General features: G+C 41.8%; 2 protein-coding genes across 3 annotated transcripts; one reads left to right on the top strand and one right to left on the bottom strand.

The window, feature by feature from the left end:
* Positions 1-555: 555 nt before the first annotated feature.
* Positions 556-17087, top strand: LOC114593282 (uncharacterized). Its single transcript, XM_028721657.2, is given in 24 exon segments — positions 556-710; positions 1966-2060; positions 2154-2221; positions 2340-2432; positions 3394-3521; positions 5950-6096; positions 6553-6624; positions 7731-7898; positions 7994-8090; positions 8591-8808; positions 9836-9989; positions 11023-11231; positions 11746-11863; positions 12679-12884; positions 13909-14026; positions 14359-14525; positions 14616-14716; positions 14789-14919; positions 15016-15066; positions 15177-15360; positions 15445-15565; positions 16707-16800; positions 16983-17068; positions 17070-17087. Coding segments are annotated over 23 exon segments (2778 nt in total). The 5' UTR covers positions 556-710; positions 1966-2031.
* TTC32 (tetratricopeptide repeat domain 32) lies at positions 4687-24532 on the bottom strand. Of its 2 annotated transcripts, none has more exons than XM_077926406.1 (3): positions 24224-24532; positions 23296-23450; positions 4687-5084 (listed from the first exon to the last, which is right to left on the bottom strand). In XM_077926406.1, exons 1-3 carry the CDS (start codon positions 24361-24363, stop codon positions 4843-4845), a joined length of 537 nt encoding a protein of 178 aa, XP_077782532.1. In that variant the 5' UTR covers positions 24364-24532; the 3' UTR covers positions 4687-4842. The 2 variants fall into 2 exon arrangements, with proteins under 2 accessions (XP_077782532.1, XP_028578141.2); XM_028722308.2 differs by lacking the exon at positions 4687-5084 and adding an exon at positions 19906-20624.
* Positions 24533-24537: the final 5 nt, after the last annotated feature.

The following is a 24537-nucleotide window of genomic DNA, read 5'->3' as shown; positions in this document are numbered from 1 at the left end:
ACAAGGTTATTCTAGCTGGTTCAAATGACTGTAGGGAACATCTATACGGACCATTACTCATCCAACAAATATTGTTTTTGTAATCCTGACGTTTTTATTTGTCACTTTTAGGCAATAAAATGCATACTTCTGCCAGTTATTTGACATTACACTGGCTTTGGACAATTGCCTTTCCCACATATTAATAGTAACTCATTATGGACACAGGACTGGTATTTAGTTAGAGCAGGCCAGCTTTTCTACAGAAAAGAAAAGAAAAGAAAAGAATGAAATAACTACTATTTCATATTGCAAAAAAAAAGAAACAGATGTTTTAAATTTCCATACAGGGAAAAACACACAAAGTTCTATTGTTTAGGAAAGTGATCACAAACATGAAAGATTAAAAAACAAAACACCAAGTGGTTTTGGTGTTGTCGTATTATTTTTTTAAAAAAAATACCTAATCATATAGCTTCATTTATCTGTACCTTTTCCTCTCTGCAAACACAGGCCTATAAATAGCGTAATTCTACATTAGGGCAAAGGTCCTGAAGCACCTCATTGCAACACGTTAGCATTTGAAATAATACAGCCAGTTCAGAAGGAAATAAACTTGCACAAGGACGATCCAGGTGGCAAAAAGCTACCCATAAATATCCCAGATCAAAACATGCGTACTGAGAAGGAAAGTTTCCGGCTTCAACAGGAGTAGCCGCTACTCCTGGCAGGTATGCTTAGTAATGCAACGTTGCAGTGGGAACTTAAGAATGCAGAATTAAGGTTCATTCAATTTCGTTTACTTCCAAATAAAACTGCAATCCTATGCATGTTTACCTGGGAGTAGGGTTGCCACCTTTGTTCTGGCAAAATACAGGACCGAGTGGGGAGGTTGCAGGGGGTGTTTTAAGAAATAAATAAATCTAGTGCTAAATTGTCTTCAAAGCAATCCATTACATTTTATTGCAGCCTAACGGGATGGCTCCTCTGGAAATTGACACACAGAGAGACATGAATTTGTAAATCTGTCTGTGCTTGGCTTAAATACATGACCTTTCAAACACCCTTTTGAGCACATGCATTTGGAGCGGATCTCTAACATGGGAGAGAGAGAAGACCTGAAATACAAGACAAAACTGTATCAATAGTACAGGACATCACATTTTACATTGAAACACGGGACAATCCTGTATTATGCAGGACAGGTGGCAACAAGTTCAGTTGAAATCAGTTGGACTTACTTCAGAGTAAATATGAAGCAGTCAGGCTGGTTAGGACTGCAGTTTGCAGCTTCGTGTGTTTATTGGGAAGCAAATCCTATTAACAAATCAGAAATGTGATAGCACAGGGGAATGGCAAAGTTAGGCTAAGCCACATGGCTGGAGGCTGCAGCTGACCACTTCTCTGAAGAATGATTAGCTTTTAAACTGCTGATCATCGGAAACCAGCCACACACTAGCCCAGTGGCGGCCAAACTCGGCCCTCCAGGTGTTTTGGGACTACAACTCCCATCATCCCTAGCTAACAGGACCAGTGGTCAGGGATGATGGGAATTGTAGTCCTAAAACATCTGGAGGGCTGAGTTTAGCCACCACTGCACTAACCCAAAATATTTTGTCCTGTACCTTTAACAATGGGGACTTAGCAGGTGGCTTTTTCTGTGGCAAGGAAGGGAAAGTGTTGGGGACAGCTATCAGAATCACAGGGGTGAGGCAGCCTCAATAATCATCCCAGATCTTGAATAGATTTACTCAAAAGTAAATCTCATTGAGTTCAATTGATTTTAGGTCCCGGGTTTTGCTCCAAAAGGCTCCCATGGGATTGCATACAGATCGACATCATCCCTTCTGGTGATTAACAATTGCTGCTGGAGCACCTGCCCCTAATTTAGTGAAATTGTGGGACAGTTTTTCTTTATAAAGGGGACCCAATTGGATTCCACCATTTAGAATATGTCTGTTTTGTTTGTGGTCTGTGTTGTGTCAGTGAGGATCTATCCTATAAAAAGAACTGGATGAACTTCGACTATTTGGACTACACTCCTTTGGAAACATGAAGAACGCAGAAAAACTGCTTTGCAGGTAAAGTGCTTTGAGAGAGGGCCCCTCCTCTCACACTTACTCAGTTTTGTCTGATCTATTTGCATGGTTAATTCCTCTCTCTCTTGTTTATAGAATATTACTGCTGTTTCTCTGGTTCCAGTCTGGAGTAGGGAGGAGTGGACCAGCATTTGCTCCTCCAGGTTGGATAAAAGACTCAATTGCTTCCTGCCCTCTAGGGGAACTCTAAAAATTGTGTATCTTCGCGTTGTGTGATTACTGTATTATTATTGTAACTGTAAAACCTTTAATACCTTTTAGGTTTTATAGAAAGCACCTGTTCCTCCAGTATGTTTTGGGTGAAGCTGGATAAGTCCTTTCTTCAGGACAAATTCTTCACAGTAGAAATAATTGGTGAGCTGTAATCCATGGGGAAAGATAAAGAGGGTATCACTTCATGCTTGCAGCCTTACTCCTAAGTGTACATGTTCCTTTGGGAGTATCATTCAATTATATCGGGGTTTCCCAAACTTGGTTTTTTGGACTACAACTCCCATCATCCCTAGATAGCAGGACCAGTGGTCAAGGATGATGGGATTTGTAGTCCAAAAACAGCTGGGGGCTCAAGCTTGGGGAAACCCTTGATTCTATCAATGGGGCTTACTTGGAAGCAAGTGTGGCCCAATTAAGCTGTTTACAAGAGGACGTAGGTTTTTCTCAGTGAGAATTGAGTAGCTCTAACCTGAAAAGTTCATTTACCATCTATGTTTACATGTATTCCTTGAGTTTCTTGCAGAGATCTAATAAATCACTGGGGGAAGCCATGAAGTAAGGAGTTTCTGAAGGGCAAATGTTTAATGGCCAGATTGGGTTTCTGGGTAATCTTGTTTGTGAAAAACTGTTCCTGCTGTGGGTAGGAAGACTGAACTGAAAACTACAAGCCCTTCAGTTGCATTAAAATAACACTTGAGCAAGTGTTTAAAGGATGGGTGTGTCTGTCTGTTAACCAAGTTTGTTAGTGTCCATCTTCATGACATAGTTTTCCTTGAAAGCGAGATGGATGGATTCATAATCCCATTTCCAAACACTGCTTATTCAAGCCTTGCAATGACAAAAGTATGCTAAATTGAAATTATAATCTGTCTTAAACCAATACCTTCTTTTTTAAAACACACACACACATACAACCCAGAGGACATGTGCCATGAACACTGCAGTTGAAGGCTATTTTTTAGCAATTAACTATGTTGTTGGGATAAACAGTTGGCTCCAAACGCCACTGAAAATCTCTAAAGATGGTAGTATATTCTTAATTGTGATGGCTTGTTTGACCAGAATAAACTAGCAGCTAACACTCTGTTGTGTGTGTCTCTAGATCCCTCTGGTGTCTCGGTTTTGCTTGACGAGGAGCTAGAAGCTCGCTGTGGCTATGTCCTGTCAAATGATGTGTGGGGTAATACCATATTCCGGGCTTCTTTTCTTGGCTGTCATGTTATAAATGAGGTGAGGCCAACTAATGCTCTGATTCTATACTCTCAATATCAGCAGTGCAGGAAAGGTTAATGTGCAGTATTACTGTTCGGTGCACCCTACCAGAATGAAACAAAACATTTGATCTGTGAAACTTCTGAGAATTGTGGCAGGGACTCCTGACTTTGAAAGCTCCCCTCATTCAGTCTAATCTTTGGTTTTACATTGAGGTAGCTGCTTTTGAGTCTTGCAACGCTAGGATCCCTAGCTCAAAGGAGGATGGATGGTAGAGAAAGGGAAGAAGAGGCTGGATTTGATTTTCCAGAGATGCTGGATTTCCCCTTAGCCAACTGGGGACCTTCTGGATGAACACTGAGCATTTATCTTGATTTATGTGAACAAAGTTTACATGTAAGCTTAGACATAATTCAGCAGTGCATTCATCCTGATTTGCCTGTAGAGCGTTCTTCCTGTTACTCATTTGTTCATCTGACTTTCTTCAATGCATTCCTATGTCCCTTCCTGACTTCAGAAAGCCTGCTTAAATTTATTTTTTGCTGCACTAGTTACAGAACACTCTAAAGGTAAAGGGACCCCTGACCATTAGGTCCAGTCGTGGCCGACTCTGGGGTTGCGGCGCTCATCTCGCTTTATTGGCTGAGGGAGCCTGCATACAGCTTCCGGGTCATGTGACCAGCATGACTAAGCCACTTCTGGCGAACCAGAGCAATGCACGGAAACGCCATTTACCTTCCCGCCGGAGCGGTACCTATTTATCTACTTGCACTTTGACGTGCTTTTGAACTGCTAGGTTGGCAGGAGCGGGGACCGAGCAACGGGAGCTCACCCCATCGCGGGGATTCGAACCGCCAACCTTCTGATCGGCAAGTCCTAGGCTCTGTGGTTTAACCCACAGCACCACCTGCGTCCCTATCCGCCCAAACATTGCAGTCACTAAGTAATGAGTACACCACCTGTGCTTTTTTCCCTCCTTTTTGCCTGCCCTCTGTGTACGTATTATGCTAAAAAACACCAGATGCACTTCCAGGCTTCCACACTTTGCAAAAATCTCTCGCGCATTTGAGGAGATGCTGACACAGGAGTGCAACATCATATCCCATTGCAAAGAAAGTGGATACCTTGCAATAAATTAGCAATGGTGCTCTTGCAAAACAAATCTGCTCCCCCATGCAAAAAATAATGATAAAACGTTTTAGTTTATTGAGGCAAGAAAGGTGACAGAAAACTACCGTGGAATGTGCAGGATAACAGCCACGCTTTATAATCTCCATGCAGTTGCTCAAATATTTTTTATCTGGAAGCCACCCAGTTTTGGATCACACAATGACAAATGTCATGAGATGGGCAAGAGTCTTTCTCTTCCTGGATACCCAGGGAAGCAACTAGTACTGAGTGAAAACATGATTGCCTTCTTTGTGAACCCCAGTCCTCCACACTTCCTATAGATAAATCCAGATGGTAATTTTGAAGTTGCATGTGCAGAAAAACAGAATAAATCATTCTTCTTTTCATACAATTTAGTGCTGGGCCCAATGTTGTCAAAATGGCGCCATTCAAGCAGGTGAGGAAAATCAGCTGAAAATGAAAAGGAAAAAAAATCAGGCAAAATAAACCTAAAGAGGGGTACCCCCAAACCATGAGGACTAAGTGAGCTCAGCAAACATATAATTTTGAAAAGGGAGAAGTGTGAAGATAGATATGAAATGGAGTATCCAGGAAAAGAGCCATCAATGATGTGCTTGACTACTGAATAGGAATGCTCCATACTTCAGGATTTTGTAACAAGGAACTATTTGTTATAGGTGTTCTGCTGCCCAAGCATGCTAACCCACACACATTTGTGTTTTGACTGTCAAGAGAAATGTGTGATGGGGGAAGCTGGGACTATTATTATTATTATTATTATTATTATTATTATTATTTTATTTATTTATACATACATACATACATACATACATACCATGCCCATCTGACTGGGTTTCCCCAGCCACCCTGGGCGGCTTCCAACAAAATATTAAAAATACAATAAAACGTCAGACATTTTAAAAATATCCTAATGAAAGGCCATAGATGCGGAGGCAATGAGAAAACAACTCTGGGATAATGTACGCTAGCATTAAATTAAGTTATTTTAAGGAACCAGCTATGTCAGATTCTGTGTGAAAAGCTCTGGGTTGGGTTTTGCAAGAGAACAGCAGCAGCAGCAGAATCTGCTCAAGGTGATGCTCAGTGACAAATCTACAGAAGCTCAGTGCTCTCCTCAGATATTATCCCCTCCTTGAAGATGTAAACTACAATGGCACAACTGATAGTAAATGCAGCAAACTTGTATAGATCCTCACCCTGGCTTTATTAAGCACTTTGGTGTGTGGGGGGGGAATGCATCTCTGTCACTAAATTCAGTGTTTTCTTCCCAAACCAATATCCCAAATGATTGCAGATGGATGAAAAGTTCTCTCTTACTTTAAACATCAGAGTGTCATTATTCCAAGACCTGAGGGCAGCTACAACCTACCAACACCCTATGCGCTGCTCCTACCCCACGTGGGCTCCAAGGGAAATTCTGTGTGAAGAGAATTACATGGAGGTAAGAAGTGGGTCGATGTGCTTCATAAGAATGAGTTGGTATAAAAATGATAAGAATATAAGAGCATTTAGCTAAAAGATTATCAAAATAAGACAAAAATTAAGCAGAAGTATCAAATATTTAAAGAAGCAGAAAGGGAAGCTGAGGGAAGTTGCAGGGTAAGGGGGAGGGGTTTTTTCTCTCTTATATGATGTGTTGAATATTAAATTGTAAAATCTAATTTAAAAATTATAGATAGATAGATAGATAGATAGATAGATAGATAGATAGATAGAGTTGTGCTACCAATGATCCTGCCATGTGCAGGATGTGAGCAGCCTTCCTCCTTTGCACAACAAATAAAAACATTGGAAACTTAAGTTCTCTAAAATAAGGAAACTGGTAGGAGGGAACCAAACAAATTTGGACCTCATAACCTGTTGCACATTTTATAAATAAGTATAATCTCGTTTCAAGGTATCAGTGAAGACCGATGTCCCTGTGATTTCGGATTATGAGACTGCAGAATGGATGTCTGCATTGCCTGAGGTAAGAGGGGGAAAGTATATGATACGCTGGTTTTTGTAAGTTTTATTACCTACCTTTCATGGTAAACACTTTAGAGTTGACTTATGGCAATTCAAAAACAGAAAAACTTAAATTTAAATCCAATGAAATATCAGTTGAAATCTCTCTGCCCCTTTCTCCCTCTGAAAGAAATGGTTTGGAATAAGCTGTCCATCCTATGTATATACAGTAGTACCTTGGGTTACATACGCTTCAGGTTACATACGCTTCAGGTTACAGACTCCGCTAACCCAGAAATAGTACCTCGGCTTAAGAACTTTGCTTCAGGATGAGAACAGAAATCGTGCTCCAGCGATGCAGCGGCAGCAGGAGGCCCTATTAGCTAAAGTGGTGCTTCAGGTTAAGAATAGTTTCAGTTTAAGAACGGACCTCTGGAACGAATTAAGTACTTAACCCGAGGTACCACTGTATAATGGAATGCAGAGCCAAGTGCAGTCGTTATTTCTGGTCCACCAAAGGAACTTGAAGTAGTGGTTTTGGATTTTTTAATTTATTAAAAAGGGAAGGGGAGCTGTTAAAACTTCATCCTCACAACCGTAAGGTAAGTTAGACTGAGATAGAATTACTGGTTCAAAGTCACCTAGTGAGGTAGCAGGTATTCAAACCCAAGTTTCACTGGGCAACATCTAGTATTTTGTCTGCTACGACAAATCACATCAATTCTGGTCATGGCATAGTTTCTCCAAAACCTCAAAGTGCCCACTGAGAGGAATATCTCCATTCTGCATGGTGGATCTGCAGCCATAACTAGATAGCAGCCCCCCTTTTATGTTCCTAGCTTACAAAAATCTACGGCACTTCAAACCCACTGACAAAAAAGTACCCATCACACTTTACTAATATAGAAATAGTTGGGTATTCCTCTGGAATATATCTAGTTCATGAATGCCGGTGGATTTTATGGCTGGTTGAAGATTTGTACTGAAGTCTAGATCTTGCATAACATTCTTTAAAAGCTTGTAATGAAATTGAAAAATTGCTCATTTTTGTTCTGAAGCATAAGCCGCTTGAAAATGCTTATCAGCCTAATACACTCCCCCTCCCTTTTTTTTTTTTTTTTTTTTTAGGCACGAAAAGTTCTGTATCAGATATGGCAGCTGATATTCTATTCTCCTTCGGGGAGAAAGAAAACATTGGTGAGTGACGCTGACAAGCTTGGCTACAGTTTCAATAATACGCTGTCGAGAGTGTTCCTCAGGTCTCCCTACTCCACAAATGAAACAGAACATTCAGTGGTGAGTTAATCCTACTAGGAAGAAGATGGCATTGCTCAGATTGGTCTCATATTCCAGCTGGACTAATAAAACTTTACCAAATGTTTTTTCAATAGGCTAATGGGGTCACTATGAGCACAATCAGCTCCACTTCCATGTACAGACAAAGATGGTTGCTTCTGTTGATTGACACCACAGTGTCATGCCCAGTTGGTGAGTACCTCCCTTCCCTTTCCCTAAAAAAGCATAGTTCATTCCTACAATCCAGTGTGACCTGATCCTTTCTGGGAAACTGTTTCCTTTATGACCCTTTTCATGAAGTCCCACGACACCTGGTCAAATGCTTTTTCCGCATCTCTTGATATTAAAGCAGCCTTTTTGTCTGAGCTTTCTTCTTGGTATTCTAGTAAATCTATTACATTCCTCATGTTGCTGTGTATGTATCTACCTGGCAGAATGCCAGTTTTCTGGGAAACTGTTACATGAATGTTAATACAAGCCAGGACCTACAGCAACTTGAGTTGTATGCCTACTGTGTTCATAAATAATAATAATAATAATAATGCATGTATTAGTACTAGGTCTTAAAATAAGATTTGGCCAGTTTGTGCATGGGTGGTGTTGCAAGGTGATTCACAAACATTAAAATGTTACCTCCTGGTGATCTTGCCTGTTTTTTGTCAAGCACTGATCTGAGTCTTACTAATCGGCAGATGGTACCAGCTTTACAGATGTTGCCATAGTATGGACTGTGCCAAGTATGGTCCCCCGATTGGTCCTTCAAGAACCCACCTTTACATCCCATAATATATCAATGGCAGTCAATGGGCAAAGAATAGAGAATCCTGAACATTTCGGTTATACGCTGGATCGTAACAACACACACATTGTAACTACTATCCCAATTGGAGCGTCTGGGGGCAGGTTAAAGGTAAATGTGATTTTTATAAAATCAAACAATATGGAAGCAGACTCAAGTTGGTATACAAAAAAAAATGCAAAGGAAGTTTCCATTAATTCAGTCAGCTGTTAGATCAGCACTGCAGCAAAGCAAAACCCAACTACTTATTTCCTTTGCATATAGATATTGCAATCAACCCAGCTGGCATAGGGTAGGCCTGTCTCCTGACTTGTTCTGCATATGTAGGTGAACTCTGAGGCCTCATGATATGGGTTTACAAACTAGAAAACTGTATAAACTCGCCCCATGAAACTTCTGCTTATGTACAACACTGTGATCTGCCTTTTGGGTCTCTGAAGAAATGAGGTCACTAAAACCTTGCAACAGAAAGATTAGTGTGTTCGTGTTGACTTCATATTGCCATTGAAGTGTTATGAAGCCTTAGATGGTTGAAATCATCATACCTGAGAAATCAAATAAGGGTGACATGAGTCCTCTTAAATATATCTATGCACCAAATCAGATTTTTATAAAGGTGTGCAAAGACATTCTTGATGGCTGCTTTTTAACTCTGGAGTGCCCTTCCTCTAGAGTTTTCTGAGCCTGCCTTCAGAAAGCAGTGTGATATACGGTATTTCTATTCAGAATAGCTTTTGACAGTATCATGTACTGTCAATCTATCCAGAACCCTCTGGATGGGGCAAGCTTTGAAGTCAATAAATATAAAATGTTAAACTTCTGTTATTCGGGACATTGATAGATGCATTTAAGCACTGCAGAACAGAATGTGGGAAGATACAAACCCTGTATGTTTTGAGTTCAGGGGCATATAACTACTTAACTGTACAGGTGGTTTTCACTGCTGTTCGTCTAAATCAGGCATGGCCAAACTTAGCCCTCCAGATGATTTGGGACTACAGTTCCCATCATTCCTGACCACTGGTCCTGTTAACTAGGGATAATGGGAGTTGTAGTCCCAAAACATCTGGAGGGTCAAGTTTGGCCATGCCCGGTCTAAATGAATCTACTTTCCTTAACACTTTTTTCCCTCTTGTAGAGCACTGTATCCAATGGTGTCTATGGGGCAGTATATAGCATTGACTTATTATTGGAGCATACCTGGACAGATACAGATTGGCACTTGACCAAGTACACTGTGATTAAGCAAATCACCACACCCTTCATGCCTAGAATACCAAGAGTAGTCAATAGTAAGTGGGGCTAAGATGCATCTACTTTTCAGTTATATGTAAAACATAGGATTGCTGCTGGGTCGTTGTACAAAGCTGTGCCTTATTGATAAAGTATTTTGCTTTTGTTTTTGTATTAAGAGATGAATGTACTTTCATTAGTTCCTCTGCTGGGGTTTTTTTAAGTAAAATCTTAATTTACCATTTGGGATCTAATCCCCTAGTCCTGGGTCCTAATATTAACTCAAAGATGGTATGTGGAAGCATGTAAATGCATGGCTTGTAGCTTTTTTGTCTCAAAGGTGAAGAAAACAATTCTGCAGTAAACGGTCTTGTTGGAGGGAGAAGACTAAGATCCCAATTTCTTATTGAACAAGTTTATTTTGTTGGTTCCTTTGCAAAATAGATCCAACAACACACCCCCTGGGCAGAATATAGATCCTTAAAGAAGACCCTTTCTTCTGCATGGAAAGATTTTGGGAGTCAGTTTACTAAACCTACCAGTTATTACCTGTGGATACCAGTTGACTTCCATCATCTAGTTACAAAAAACATGTAGATCAGTTTACAGAAACTTGAATTCTCTCTCTCCCCCCCCCCCCAGTCACATTCTTAAATGAGAGTAAACTAGTGGTAAATTCTCCTGAGAGTTTATTTTCAAAGTGGAGACCACAGGAAACAAACTGTGTTCTAATATTCTAGTTGCAGGTAGGTAGCTGTGTTGGTCTGCCATAGTCAAAACAAAATTAAAAAACTCCTTCCAGTAGCACCTTAGAGACCAACTGTTATTGGTATGAGCTTTCATGTGCATGTATCTGAAGAAGTGTGCATGCACACGAAAGCTCATACCAATAACAAACTTATTTGGTCTCTAAGGTGCTACTGGAGTTTTTCTATAGTGTTCTAATGCACTGTTCTTAAAACTTTGAGTCCTCGGATATTCTTGGACTAAAATTCCCATGATCTCCAACAAACACCTGGGTGCCTTAGGCTGAAGAACACTGTTCTAATATTCATGCCTTCCCAGTGACAAAATGCTTTTGTCTTAACACAGACACTGTTCCAGAAACACGACTCTTTGATGTAACCTTGGGAGTCTTCCTTCATGATGTCATTCTGGTAGCACTTAAAATAGGAGAGGAACATCTATCCCGTAAGGAAGCACAGCAAAGGGGTTACAAGATCTCTGACATTCACTTCCCCAATGGAACAATAGGCTTTCAACTGGTAGTACCTTTTGACGATCCCAACATCTTAAGAGAGGTAAGGCAGCTGGGCATGATATCTCACTGGGGCAAGCATTGTACACACATAATGGTTGAGCTACTGGTAGGTTGGATACAAAAGCTATTTGAGTCTTTATACATGCATTTTCTTGATCCCGGAATTAGACACTAACGCTAACCATACTAATGTGCATATAATTAACTTGATCTTGGCAAATATGCATGTTTTTCCCTGCATTGACCACTCAAAGTATTGAGAGTGTTGGGAAACTTTTGCCTCAATAAGTTTGATCTTGTGCTTTCTAGCATCTTATGGTAAAATATTGTTGGGAAGTGGTGTTGAAAGCTAATATGAAGGTACATGTGGGAGAAGTTCATACCTAGAATATGGCAGTGGGGAGAAAACATCTGTGCAGCACTAGAGATCTTTCTATTGTCGTCCTTCCAAAGTGATTTTGGCATAATGTGACTATTGCCCTGAAAATCCGTTCTGATTAAGCTAATGCAGTCAAATTCTCTCTCTTTGTGGGTTTTACAAAACTTGTTTAAAGTATGTGAACAAAAACGAAACCAAGTATCACCTTCATGTGAACTACACTCTGAATGTGGGACCTCAGCTGAAGTTGTATCACCACCCTGCCGACATAGAATGCATAATTGCAGATGTTGGTAAGTTGTTTTGTCTAAACTGACAAAGTTATAACTCCTGAATGGCTTGTTTAAGTTGCATGCACGATAGCTAGACAATTCCTATTGTATCCTCTAGAAATATAAACCACTGGGAGCAATGAAATCTGTGTGAAACTGAGTAGATGAGCCAGTAAACTGTCTGGATAGATTTTCTTTCTTTGCTTTTTAAGAGTTTAAAACTCTCATAGCATGTCCTAAAGAGGTCTCGTTATCCAAAGGAGAGGCAAATATTTGCAATACGTAACCCCAAACTGTATGATAGCAGTCTTCTTTAGGACTCTGGGTTCCACCATCAATGCTAATTTGAAACAAAGAATCTACTTCTACTTTTCTTTTCTTTTCTCTCACTCCATGACTCCTCCATTTTTATTTTTATATACATTATTTAATCACATTTTTTTTTAGTGTAAACCATCTAGGGCACAAGCCAAATTTGACTATGTACCACCAGTTGGAAGACCAAGTATGCAGATAAACTGTGGGAAATCTGTGGCCTTCCAGATGTTGAGGGACTTCAACTCTATTGGCTGTGCTGGCTGGGGCCAAAGGGAGTTGGGGGTCCCAATAGCATCTGAAGGACACCAGGTTACCCATCCCTGATATTGATCATTTTTGTATTTGCAACCAAATGGAGAACAGTTACCCAACAGAGAAGCGGTTTCCGGTGTCCCTACCTGTTAGGCATTTCACTGTTAAGCCACTTCTGTCAGAAGCCTCATGAGGTGCTATCTTTTCATATAGCTTTTTTCAGAAAAAACAACAACATTCACTTAACAACTTTTTTTCCTTTACAGAACTACCAGAAGGCATTGGGTTCTGCGACAAAGAGAATATGTATTTAGCTGTTCCGATTGCAGGCCTATACAAATATTGGAGCCTATATGTAGGCAGTAAGCCACTAAGTCAAGCCACTGCCCTCGCAGATGGGTATTTTGTTACTACAAATGATACTCATCTAATATTGCAAGTGCCACTCTTTGCTGTTGGGATTATTTATGAGGTATACAACATGAAGGCCTTGGCGCCTAAAGCTTCCTTATCTCACTTGATGGAAAAAGCAGTGATATAACTAAATGTGATATTCTAGGGATGGGGAGCCAGCAGAACTCCAGATGTTGCAAGTTCTATCAGACCCCAACTAGCAGGGTTAATAGAGATGATAGGGAGCTGTAATCCAAAATCACCTGAAGGTCCACAGGTTCCCCATAGGTTTTTCTTCTGCAAGGATATGTGTTGAAGTATGGATGCCAAGGGAGGGTGGACCGTGCCTCAGATGATAGCAGGGGTGGGCCATGCACAGGTTCTAGGTATGGAGGAAGGGGTATTCACAGGACTGTGTAAGCTAGGGCAATTATCCTTTCAAAGCAATCCTAGTTGATTAGTGTGGTGTTTGTATGGAGCCCCTAGTCGTCTCATGGACTATTGACCCGTACACCACTAATCCGCTGCCACCAACCAGGTCCTCCCTGGTAAATCACTTAGTCTCAGTCAGCTTCTCAAGTTAACAAAGAAGAGTGTAGTTTATTGCAGACACAAACAAACTTTAACTGCATTCCAAACATTGTTACTCCTTACCTTTTTAGTCTTATTTTATCCTGCCTCTCTCTCTTCTACCTCCCCTCACACAAGAACCCACTGCACTAACTGTCTCTATTTCCAACTGCCTGCCAACTGCTTTTCCAACTGCCTTTCCCAACCAACCAACCAACCAACCCACTAAAACCAACCAACTACCCACCAACAACTAACTCAAACCTCAGGCTCATCCCATTTATAAACAAGTAGGCTCCGCCTCCGACTTTCCTATTGGTCTACATTTTAACCCTTTCCCCCCCCCCCCCCTGTACAGACATTTTCTAAACGAACAGGCAAACACCACAGTTAGTCATATGGGTTTTAACTGATGATGGGCTTTTAATTTATTTTGGTTGATGAGATGATGGCTCAAATGCATAATTTTTAACTAATGCTAGAACATATAAATGAAGTTATCCTTATAGATACATTTCTTATCATGTTTAAAGGAAGTGTCATTTGAGAGAATTCGAGCCAGGTTTGATCTTCTTCTGAAGAAAACAAGCACTATGGAGACTTTGGATATCTTCTCTGTTAGATGCAATTTTCACTCTTCACAATTCATAGGTGAGCTATATTCCAGTCCAGTTTATCACTAAAACAATGTGGAGATGTCTTATGATCTTTTTTTAAAAAAGTTTTTTATTTATACTTTTCAAATTTATACATTTCACATTCCAAAATTTGACTTTCTTGCAGTTCCTTAAATTTATTTTTTAGTATCTTCTGGAGATCCAAATTCATTTAACTTGTTCATTTAATTATGTACTGTAAATATATACTCTCATAAAAGTGCAGGTTATTACAATAATCCTGCTAATGTTTTTATCTGTTTACATTTTATCTGTAAATATTCAATGATTCTTATGATCTGATTTATTGTCATGGGCTTTTCTTAGTGTGCTACCCTAATGGAACAGTAACCGTTTCTGCTCTCATGAAGACTGTGCCATCCATTGACATGGGCAAAACTAGGCTGAAGGACAGCACATGTAGGCCTAAGGAGTTTACAAAGGAACAAGTCTTCTTCCAGTTTCATGTTTCTACTTGTGGCACTTCACTAAGGGTTAGTCCTTGGGCGAAGGGTGTGGAGAACAGAAGGGGAAAAGCGTGCTCTTTCCAAGCATGATGAACCTGAAATATTTTTCCCCGACAGTTTGAAGGTGATCACCTTATTTATGAAAATGAATTATTATTTGAAAAAGAGACTCTTCCAGCACAGGGACCACCAACTATCACAAGAGATCCAGCATACAGGTAGGAGTTACTTTTTTAAAAAAGGTGAAACCAGCACTGCTCTAGTATCTAAGAAATGTCCCTCTGTTGCAGGCTGACTATCTTATGCTACTACCCAATCAAAGAAACACTCATGCAAAGTGCTGTGATCTATGGCTCCTCCTCCTCTTCTAGAACTCTTCCTACTGGCTATGGCACAATGATGACTAGGACAAATGTAGCAGGTAAGCAATCTTGTAAAATGCAAAAACCAGGAAGTATGTAACTTCATTGTGTGTGTGTGTAAGAGAATAATTATTAAATACTTTCTTCTCCTATAGGCCCTAGAAGAGCAAGGCAAGTTCTACATATCACCTCAAGCATCTTCAAAGGTAACGTTTTCCTAAAGGGAGAAGGAGAGCTATACTAGAACTAAAACTGAATATATCAATTGCTTTAAAAATAATGATCTCCTTCTCTTTATTGCTCTTGCTGTTGGCAGATGAATCTTTCACAGAAACCTATGGGCAGCATTCGGTAGCTCTCAAATACTCAAGGGAACCTGTTTATCTTGAAGTCGAACTAAAAGACGAAGCTCCTGGTGTTGAACTGTTATTGGATAACTGCTGGGTGGCTGGGTCTGAAGAGTTTGGCGCCATTCCCCAATGGAGCATCATTGAAGATGGGCAAGTGGCTCTAAACAACTGTTCTATAACCGTATTGATCAAGCTTCGTGGACTAATGACTCTTATGTCTCCTCTCTCAAACAGATGCGAGAGCAAAGACAGTGGATCTGTGAGCTTCAGCCCAGTTACTAAAAGTGACAGAGTGAAATATCCCAATCACTTCAAAAGGCTGAGAATACAGATGCAGACTCTTCCTCTGAGAAAGGTACAATCCAAGTGAAACAGACAGGACTAGAAAATATTCATTGTGCAACTTTCATAGTTGAGGCAATCGGTTCAGTTTTACTTGAGCATGACTAATTAAGAAGAAGAGGAGGAAGAGTTTGGATTTGATGTGCCGCTTTATCACTACCCGAAGGAGTCTCAAAGCAGCTAACATTCTCCTTTCCCTTCCTCCCCCACAACAAACACTCTGTGAGGTGAGTGGGGCTGAGAGACTTCAGAGAAGTGTGACTAGCCCAAGGTTGCCCAGCAGCTGCATGTGGAGGAGCAGGGAAGAGAACCCGGTTCACCAGATTATGAGTCTACGCTCTTAACCACTTAATTACGTACTGTGCATTCCCAATCAAATGTCCCACCCTGCATTTTCAAATATATTGGGTGGGAAGTGCAGTACTTAATTTTAGTTTCTTTGGGATTCCATTCTATATGGCAAAAGCCGCTTAAGCCAAACTCCTACTGAAGTTCAGTAAAATCAGAAATGGCACACAAAGGGCCAGTGCAAATGATGTCGTGCAGGGGAAACAGAATAAGCAGCCCTAGAGTATCGGCACAAACATCTGACATCATCCCTCTTTGCTAGTGAACACTGATGGGAGGTCTGTGTAGGTCTTTTTCTCTTAAAGTTCTGAATGGCATAGATCTGGCCTGCACAAGTTGTGATCCATCAGGTCAAATGCAGAAAACTCAATCATTTTAATGGTTCCCTACTTCCTTGCCTTGGAATGCAAGAGGGGCTGTGTTGGTTAGGCTTGATCGGTGCTTTTATCGAGTGAGTACCTTCTCACACACAAAAATAGTTTTGATGCATCAGTTACACAGGACTGCCCTATACTGTTGTCATCCGAGCACTGGTCAGAAGTGTGTCACTTTTAAGCAACTTTTTAAATGCTGGCACTTAACATATTGCTATTTGAAACAAAAATGTAAAATCCCACTACAACAAAGCTAGCATCTTTTCATAAAGCTTTTTTTTTAAAAAAAGTTCAATTAAGGGATCCTCTCCATAGAAATAAGGCTTGTTGAATGAGAGCACTTGGGTACATTTTCAGCTGTAGGACTTATTCTTGCAATTTTCTAAGCCCGTCTGAAATAAGGGTCCTTTAATTTCTCTCTTCCCCTTCTAGGTATACTTCCACTGTACTGTAAAAGTCAGCACCTGCCTTCATCTGCCTGGTAATGGTCTTCCAGAAGGACAATGTTTACAAGGAAGGAAGCTTGGTAGGTGCACCACTGAAAACTCGGGAGATGCTGGCCATTAACCAGCTGGTGAACTTTCAATATATTGTAAGGTTACTTGTCTTACCCATAATTTCAGTGTACTGTTGTTGTTAAAGAATTTTGGGGGGGGGGTCACCAGCTCTTTTCAAACTTCCTGGTAAATTTGCACCCATTAATTCCAGGAACAATTGACTACACTTGCCATACGTCAGATCAGCGTTCTGAAATCCACGGTTACGCAGTGGCTGGACCAGTCTTGGTTATTCACTCCTGAACAAATTAAGTAGTCGGACATGCAGATATATAAGGTATGTTTGGGGAATTTCAATAAATATACAGAAGAAGTTACTTTTTTATATAGAATTGTGCATCTATCAGTATTGCTGATTGCCTGTGGCAATCTAGGGCAGTGTTTCCCAACCTTGTGCCTCCAGCTGTTTTTGGACTACAATTCCCATCATCCCTTGCCACTGGTCTTGCTAGTCAGGGATGATGGGAGTTGTAGTTCAAAAACAGCTGGAGGCACAAGGTTGGGAAACACTGATCTAGGGTTCTCCAACCTACCTTTCGTAGACCTACCTTGAAATGCTGATTGAACCTGGATCGCTTCTGCATTGCAAAGCATAAATTCTACTCAGCTTTAGGTCCCAGCCTTAAAGCAAGATGGTATCTGTGTATGGAGGACGAAATAATGCCTTCGGTCTTAAGCTCAATAACCTAGGCCACAATTGGTGCTGCAATATATATGCAGTTAGGTTCTGCTGATGACAAATAGATTTAACCTGTCTGCACTTCATTGGTGGCAGATTTAAGCATGTCTAATTCTACATGGTGTTGGAGGAGACTCTTGAGAGTCCCATGGACTGCAAGAAGATCAAACCTCTCCATTCTTAAGGAAATCAGCCCTGAGTGCTCACTGGAAGGACAGATTGTGAAGCTCATGAGAAGAGAAGACTCCCTGGAAAAGACCCTGATGTTGGGAAAGATGGAGGGCACAAGGAGAAGGGGACGACAGAGGACGAGATGGTTGGACAGTGTTCTCGAAGCTACCAGCATGAGTTTGACCAAACTGCGGGAGGCAGTGGTAGACAGGAGTGCCTGGCGTGCTCTGGTCCATGGGGTCACGAAGAGTCGGACATGACTAAACAACAACAAATTCTACACTGAATTTTGGGCAGAGTCTTTCTCCCAGACTCTGAAACCATAAAAATGAACCCAGTAATCACAGACCCGCAAGGCTGGTGTGGAGACGAGGACACTTTGCCTATCAATCCTGTTCTTGATCCTGCCACAGGCATAGGCAACACTCCAAGACAATGGCCCACCATCTGGATCCAGAAACCTTTTGACAAATTTAGCAGCTTGATGTAGCCACACCTGCTGAATGAGAAGTTTGACTTAACTTTCACAAGCCGTTGACTGCTGATTATTCTAGTACCAAGGATCTAAAAGTTCCTCCTTTCTCCAAAACAAACATACAAACCGAAAACACCTACCTGGTACAAAACCCATGCTTATTTGCTGAATTCTAGGACAAGGGCAAGTCTGTGTGTGGTCTATGTATGTAGTGGGCACCCACATGTGTAAGGGGACAAACTGAAAATTATTTTTCTTTTCCAGATATAGCTACACAACCCTACTTGCTATGGCTGGCCTTTGGATTCGGTGCATTACCTGGGACTGATTTAAAATGTACATATTGGCTTCCTATGGCAACACTTCATAAATAAAAATCTGGAGGTGCAAAATGTGAGTTGATCTTATTTTAGGACTGAATTTGCTACTTCGACAAAAGCATTTTGAATAATTTTGAATTTTGGGGGGAGCCAAGAGGCCTGTGGGGTGCAGTTACAAACCCCAGATATTCAGTGCTGGATTGGTGAGGGGGTCAAGACCCTTGTTTGCCAAAGGATACAGTCGTACCTTGGTTGACGAACGCCTTGCAGCCAATCAGAAGCTGTGCCTTGGTTTCTGAATGTTTTGGACATCGAATGGACTTCATGCTAATCTATCACCTTCTTGCATAGTCTTAGTTACAAGGATATAATGAGAACTTTGACTTATAATGCTTTAAGTGTCTTACAGTAGAAAGAATCAAACTGCCTCATTCTGCAGGACAAATTCATTTGTTCTTGGAGGCAAAATCACATTATTTTGTATCTACTCAATTGTACTAGACAGCTTGGCAAATATCCAGGGTTAGCTAGTAAAACATTTTGCAACAACCCATGCCTTTGCCATTTCAAGCAACACCAATGTAACTTTATTCCCCATTTTGTAAGGCCAAGAGTTGAATAGCTGGCTGTCAAGCAACAGCCTACTTTAGACCTCCTGCCAGGTGTGCATGTGGGCCAAACTACCTCATAGAATAAAACAAAGCCTTATGTAATGCAGTGAACCACTTCTAGACAACTATAGTAGAATCACCAGACAAAAGTGTGGCCATTGTTTGACATTAATGGCGCAGATCTTATAGGAAGTGATGCATCCCAATTTAGAAGAAACGTGAGAAGTGCATAAAAATAATCTGCATCATTGTTCTGGACATTCTAAGGCTTTTCTTACAATATAACCAAAGGCTTCCCATAAACTGTCCATGTCTGAAGACATTCTAGCCAAGGGAGAGTCCACCAAACCTACAAATCAGCAGCTGCCCATCTGCTAAATTTACAGGCCCCCAGGACTGTGAAAGGCACTGCCAGAATTGCTTCATGCATTTGTCATATAGTGCTGGAAGGCTGTAAACCTGCATGCTGACCTATTTTTCTATAGAATCTCTATAGCTTATTGTCTCTCTGAAGCTCAGCAGGCTCTTTTCCGTTGGAAATATATTATTAAAATGTAGGGTTGTTTTTTTTGTTTCACAGTCTCTCTACTAATCAGTCTATGAAGGCTTTACACAATGATTATTAAACCTGCTTGTAAGAGCCAATGTGACTTGGTTGTCACATTTGTCTAATGTCATACGTGTGGCAGGTTGTTTCATACTATGCCAAATCCTTAAATAAGTGAATGTGGCCCCTGAAGGAATTTAAGGCTTGTCTTGAGAAAGACAAAATGTTACCCACCCTTGGTTCCAATATCTACAATGAACAGAACCCGAGGCAAGGTTAATACAGTACTTTTTAAAAATAATCTGCTCTGTCATTAGAAAACATCCACAGTACAAACAGGTTACACTTCAAATTAACTGACTTTAAATTTAACAAATTAACATAGTGGAGTGGGGTGGGGAAAATATGTGTGGGGACGCGGGTGGCGCTGTGGGTAAAAGCCTCAGCGCCTAGGGCTTGCCGATCGAAAGGTGGGCGGTTCAAATGCGCGGCGGGGTGCGCTCCCGCTGCTCGGTCCCAGCGCCTGCCAACCTAGCAGTTCGAAAGCACCCCCAGGTGCAAGTAGATAAATAGGGACCGCTTACTAGCGGGAAGGTAAACGGCGTTTCCGTGTGCTGCGCTGGCTTGCCAGATGCAGCTTTGTCACGCTGGCCACGTGACCCGGAAGTGTCTCTGGACAGCGCTGGCCCCCGGCCTCTTGAGTGAGATGGGCGCACAACCCCAGAGTCTGTCAAGACTGGCCCGTACGGGCAGGGGTACCTTTACCTTTATTACCAGGTAATCCAAGGCAGAGAAAATATGTGTGTGCCTATTACCAGGTAATCCAATCTCAAGTTCGTCCAGGTTCATCTGGAGTAGAATTTCAAGAGTTTCTTTTTAGCTTTTCTTCTTTATCAAGAATAGTCTGCTTTAAACTCAGAGAAGCATCTTCAAACTTAGGGTTTAGCTCCAAGACCTTGTTGAAATCCTTCATGGCTTCATCAAAGAAACCTGTCTCAAAAAAGAAATGAAAAAGATGCCTTTGTCTTACTCTGCATATGACTATTGTACTATTTTTCTGTATCTCTTCTATCAATACAGTAGATTTAATCTTGTTGCCCTGCAGAAACTGCAACTCCTTACTTTCATTGTCTCTCTCAGAACCTCCCACAAAACCCAAATTTGTTGAGTTGCCCTAACAAATTTCATAAATGAATAATAATTATTTGCACCCTTTTATGTTTTCCAAGGGGGACACGGGTGGCGCTGTGGGTAAAAGCCTCAGCGCCTAGGACTTGCCGATTGTCAGGTTGGCGGTTCGAATCCCCGCGGCGGGGTGCACTCCCGTTGCTCGGTCCCAGCGCCTGCCAACCTAGCAGTTCGAAAGCACCCCCAGGTGCAAGTAGATAAATAGGGACCGCTTACTGGCGGGAAGGTAAACGGCGTTTCCGTGTGCTGCACTGGCTCGCCAGATGCAGCTTTGTCATGCTGGCCACGTGACCCGGAAGTGTCTCCGGACAGCGCTGGCCCCCGGCCTCTTAAGTGAGATGGGCGCACAACCCTAGAGTCGGACACGACTGGCCTGTACGGGCAGGGGTACCTTTACCTTATGTTTTCCAAAGATGCAAAAAGTGCACACCAGATACTATTCCTTGGTATAGTGTAATGATTAATATAGTGAATAATAAACTCTGAACTAATTTGTTTGTATGTCTGTGTGACTGAGGCTTCAGTCATCTGGCTGCATGAGTAGACAGAATTACAATGTAGAATATAGAATCTATTACAAAGCAGTTAAGTCCCCCCTTGCCTCTGAGGCCATTATTTCAGTGCACTGTTCCTTTGCCTACAGTGGGTGTTTTCACCTCATATATTAGTTAGCAATACTAATCCTAATTCATAGGCCCAATAAGACAAAGCAATGGGTATTACAGTGCAATTGTGTAGACTTGTGTTTAGGAACTATCCAAATGCTTGAGTAAACCATTTGCATGTACAGTAGAAGTATACCAGGTTGAGCAGGAGATTAAGCAAGGTTTCAGTCACTGCCATCATACTTGGAACTGATCTATTTCGGATACATTAGTTTGAATCTTCTTCATAAAACTTTATCTAATAAATCAGAGCAAACAAGTAAAAGGGCAGAATCTTCAAACAGGAAACAAAGCAGCTTTTACAAAGTCAACACACATTATGGACACTGTGCCCTTTCAGATAGTGGGTCGTTGTGTTCTAGGGTCAAACATTGCACAAACACTTTATTTTTACAGTACTGCATTTCTAAAGTGGAATCTTTTGGGAATATGGTGTTATGTAAACCCAAGGGAAATCACGAAATGTGCTGCTACAGTTTTGCATTACCTTTTTATTCCATTTGTTAAAGGGGATGTGTTGGCATTCAGAAGTGGGGCTTACTCTGTGTTCTGCTGAAATCTGGGTTTCCTCAGTGGAAGGACTGATAATGGCAACAAGGTTTCTGGAAAGACTGCTCACCTACACTAGCAATAAGCCATGGGTCGGCAAACTAAGGGCCACGGGCCGGATCACGCCCAATTGCCTTCTAAATCCGGCCCACGGAAGGTCAGGGAATCGCCGCATGGATCGCCAGCGCACGTGTTCTTTCCCTCCTCCTTCCCTCACACAGCGGCAGCAGTGCCTCCTCCCTCCCTCCTCCTGGCTTCTCCCTGCCCTGCCTAGAGGAGGAAGGGGGCTGGGCTTTATTGGTGCCAGCCCCTCTCCAGAGCCCTTTCGCACACCGCTCATCATCCCCCCTCCGCCAGCCCCTGCTGCTCGCAAGCTCGTAAGCAGCCACCGGGGCTCGTTCGGTGCTGTGGAGAAAGGAGGGGAGAGTCGGGAGGTGGCTTACCTGAGTAGAATGTGTCCTTTTATTTAAAATGCATCTCTGGGTTATTTGTAGGGCCTGCCTAGTGCTCTTGCATAGAATGTTGTGTCCTTTTACTTAAATTGCACTACAAATACAATATGTGCAGTGTGCACAGGAATTCGTTCATATATTTTTTTTCAAAATATAGTCCAGCCCCCCCACAATGTCTGAGGGACAGTGGACCGGCCCCCTGCTGAAAAAGTTTGAGGACCCCTAATAAGCCCTGGCAGTGCACAACCACAGGAGAGCACTGGGTTTATGCTAGGGCAAGGAGCAGAAAGTAGATACCTCTCAAATGTTTAGCAGCAGCAGAACCTCTGATTATACTGTTGAATATAAGGAAGCTGGGGCTAATCAGAAGTTCATCTCAAAACTAATTCCTGCACATAGAATTATTTAATTTTAAGTTAGAATTAGCCTCTATTCTGTGGATCTTGGGATTGATCCTGCAAGCCTGAAGTCTGCCCTGTTTAGGGAAATTTTTAATATTTGATGTTTTATTGTTTTTAGTCTGTTGGGAGCCGCCCAGGGTGGCTGGGGAAACCCAGCTGGATGGGCGGGGTATAAATAATAAATTATAGTGATGATGATGATGATAGGGTGCAGCCTCACTTCATACAAGTGAAGCCTAAGAGGCCTGATGAGCACTGATGTGAACACAAGAATCTGCCTCAGAATCTTGCTAGACAGGGGTTCCTCAACAAAGTAGAAAAGGTTCCCAGAAGGTAGAATGTTGCCAATTGAATTAGGACAAATAAATGCATTTAAATATCCAATAATGAAAGCTTACTTCCATACCTAGCCTATATAATATTAATCCTCGGTTATAGTATGGGACTTCAAATTCAGGCCAGGCTTCTATAGCTGATGTATAATCCTCCATTGCTTCATAGAAGTCAACTCTCAAATACTTGATCTGTCCCCTGTTGTTAAATGCTGTTGCCAGATCATGACTGATGAAAAGAAAGGGAAGAGAGTTATTGTCACCTACAAAGAATTGTGATGCCTAAACATAAAATGACACAGAAAATCTGTCAAGATTATAAAAAATTAAGACACGGCTGAAATAAAGTGAATTTTAAAAATTAGGTGAATAAAACAAAACAAAAAATTTGCTTAAAATCCATACTTTGGAACTACAGGAAGAAGATGCACACAGTAGTCACAAATCTGTTGCAACATCATAAGCAACAACCCAGGGGTAATCCTGTGCATGTTTACTCAGTACAGTGAGGCTTGCCTTTGAAGTAAAAGTACACAGAATTGCAGCCTTGGGATTGCTTGCAAAACCACTTCCTGTGTAAATGACACGGCGGTCTGTTTCCCAAATCCTCATGTCCTTGCATTTAAATCCCACCCTTTACTCAAAGGATTGTAATGTGACATCAGTAGTCTTCCCCCCTCCTCATTTTATCCTCCACATCAACCCTGGGAGGTAGGTCTACGAAGCAGTAGTGACTGTCCCAAGGTCACCTAGTGGCCCAGATTTGAATCCTGCCATCCCAGATCACGCAGTCTGGTACTCTATCCACTACACCACACTGCCTCCCCTTCCTTCTCTCCTACTCTTTTAAAAGGGAAAACGAGGGGAAGGGGCTGTGAAGTTCATTACTGCTGCACAGACGTTGAAGGATTTTGGATGAGGGGGAGAGAGAAAATACGTAACAGCTTCCCTGCGAAACACACACACGATATTAATCTCGTCTATTGGAACGGGACTTCCCACCTGCTGGCGCATGCGCAGTACTCGATGTAGCTGCTGTACAGCTCTTCCGCCCTTTCGTACCGTTGCTCCCGAAACGCTGCGTGCGCATCACGCAGGACGTTCAGCGCAGGCGCAGACTCAGCTGTCGAGCCTCGGTCCATTATTATTATTATTTTAACGGCCGCTGTTCGGATGTGAGTTCGGTTCCCAACGCGCAGCTCTCCCTCCCAACCCGCCACAAAATATCTACCGTGGGAACAAAGCCCACTTCCCTCCCTCGCGCGTGCGCGCCCGCCCGCTCGCGCCCAACTGTCCTTCGTGGCAGCTGTTGGGGC

Source organism: Podarcis muralis, chromosome 3 (genome assembly GCF_964188315.1).
Source record: "Podarcis muralis chromosome 3, rPodMur119.hap1.1, whole genome shotgun sequence".
Taxonomy (NCBI): Eukaryota; Metazoa; Chordata; class Lepidosauria; order Squamata; family Lacertidae; genus Podarcis; species Podarcis muralis.
This window is presented reverse-complemented; position numbering and strand designations above follow the sequence as displayed.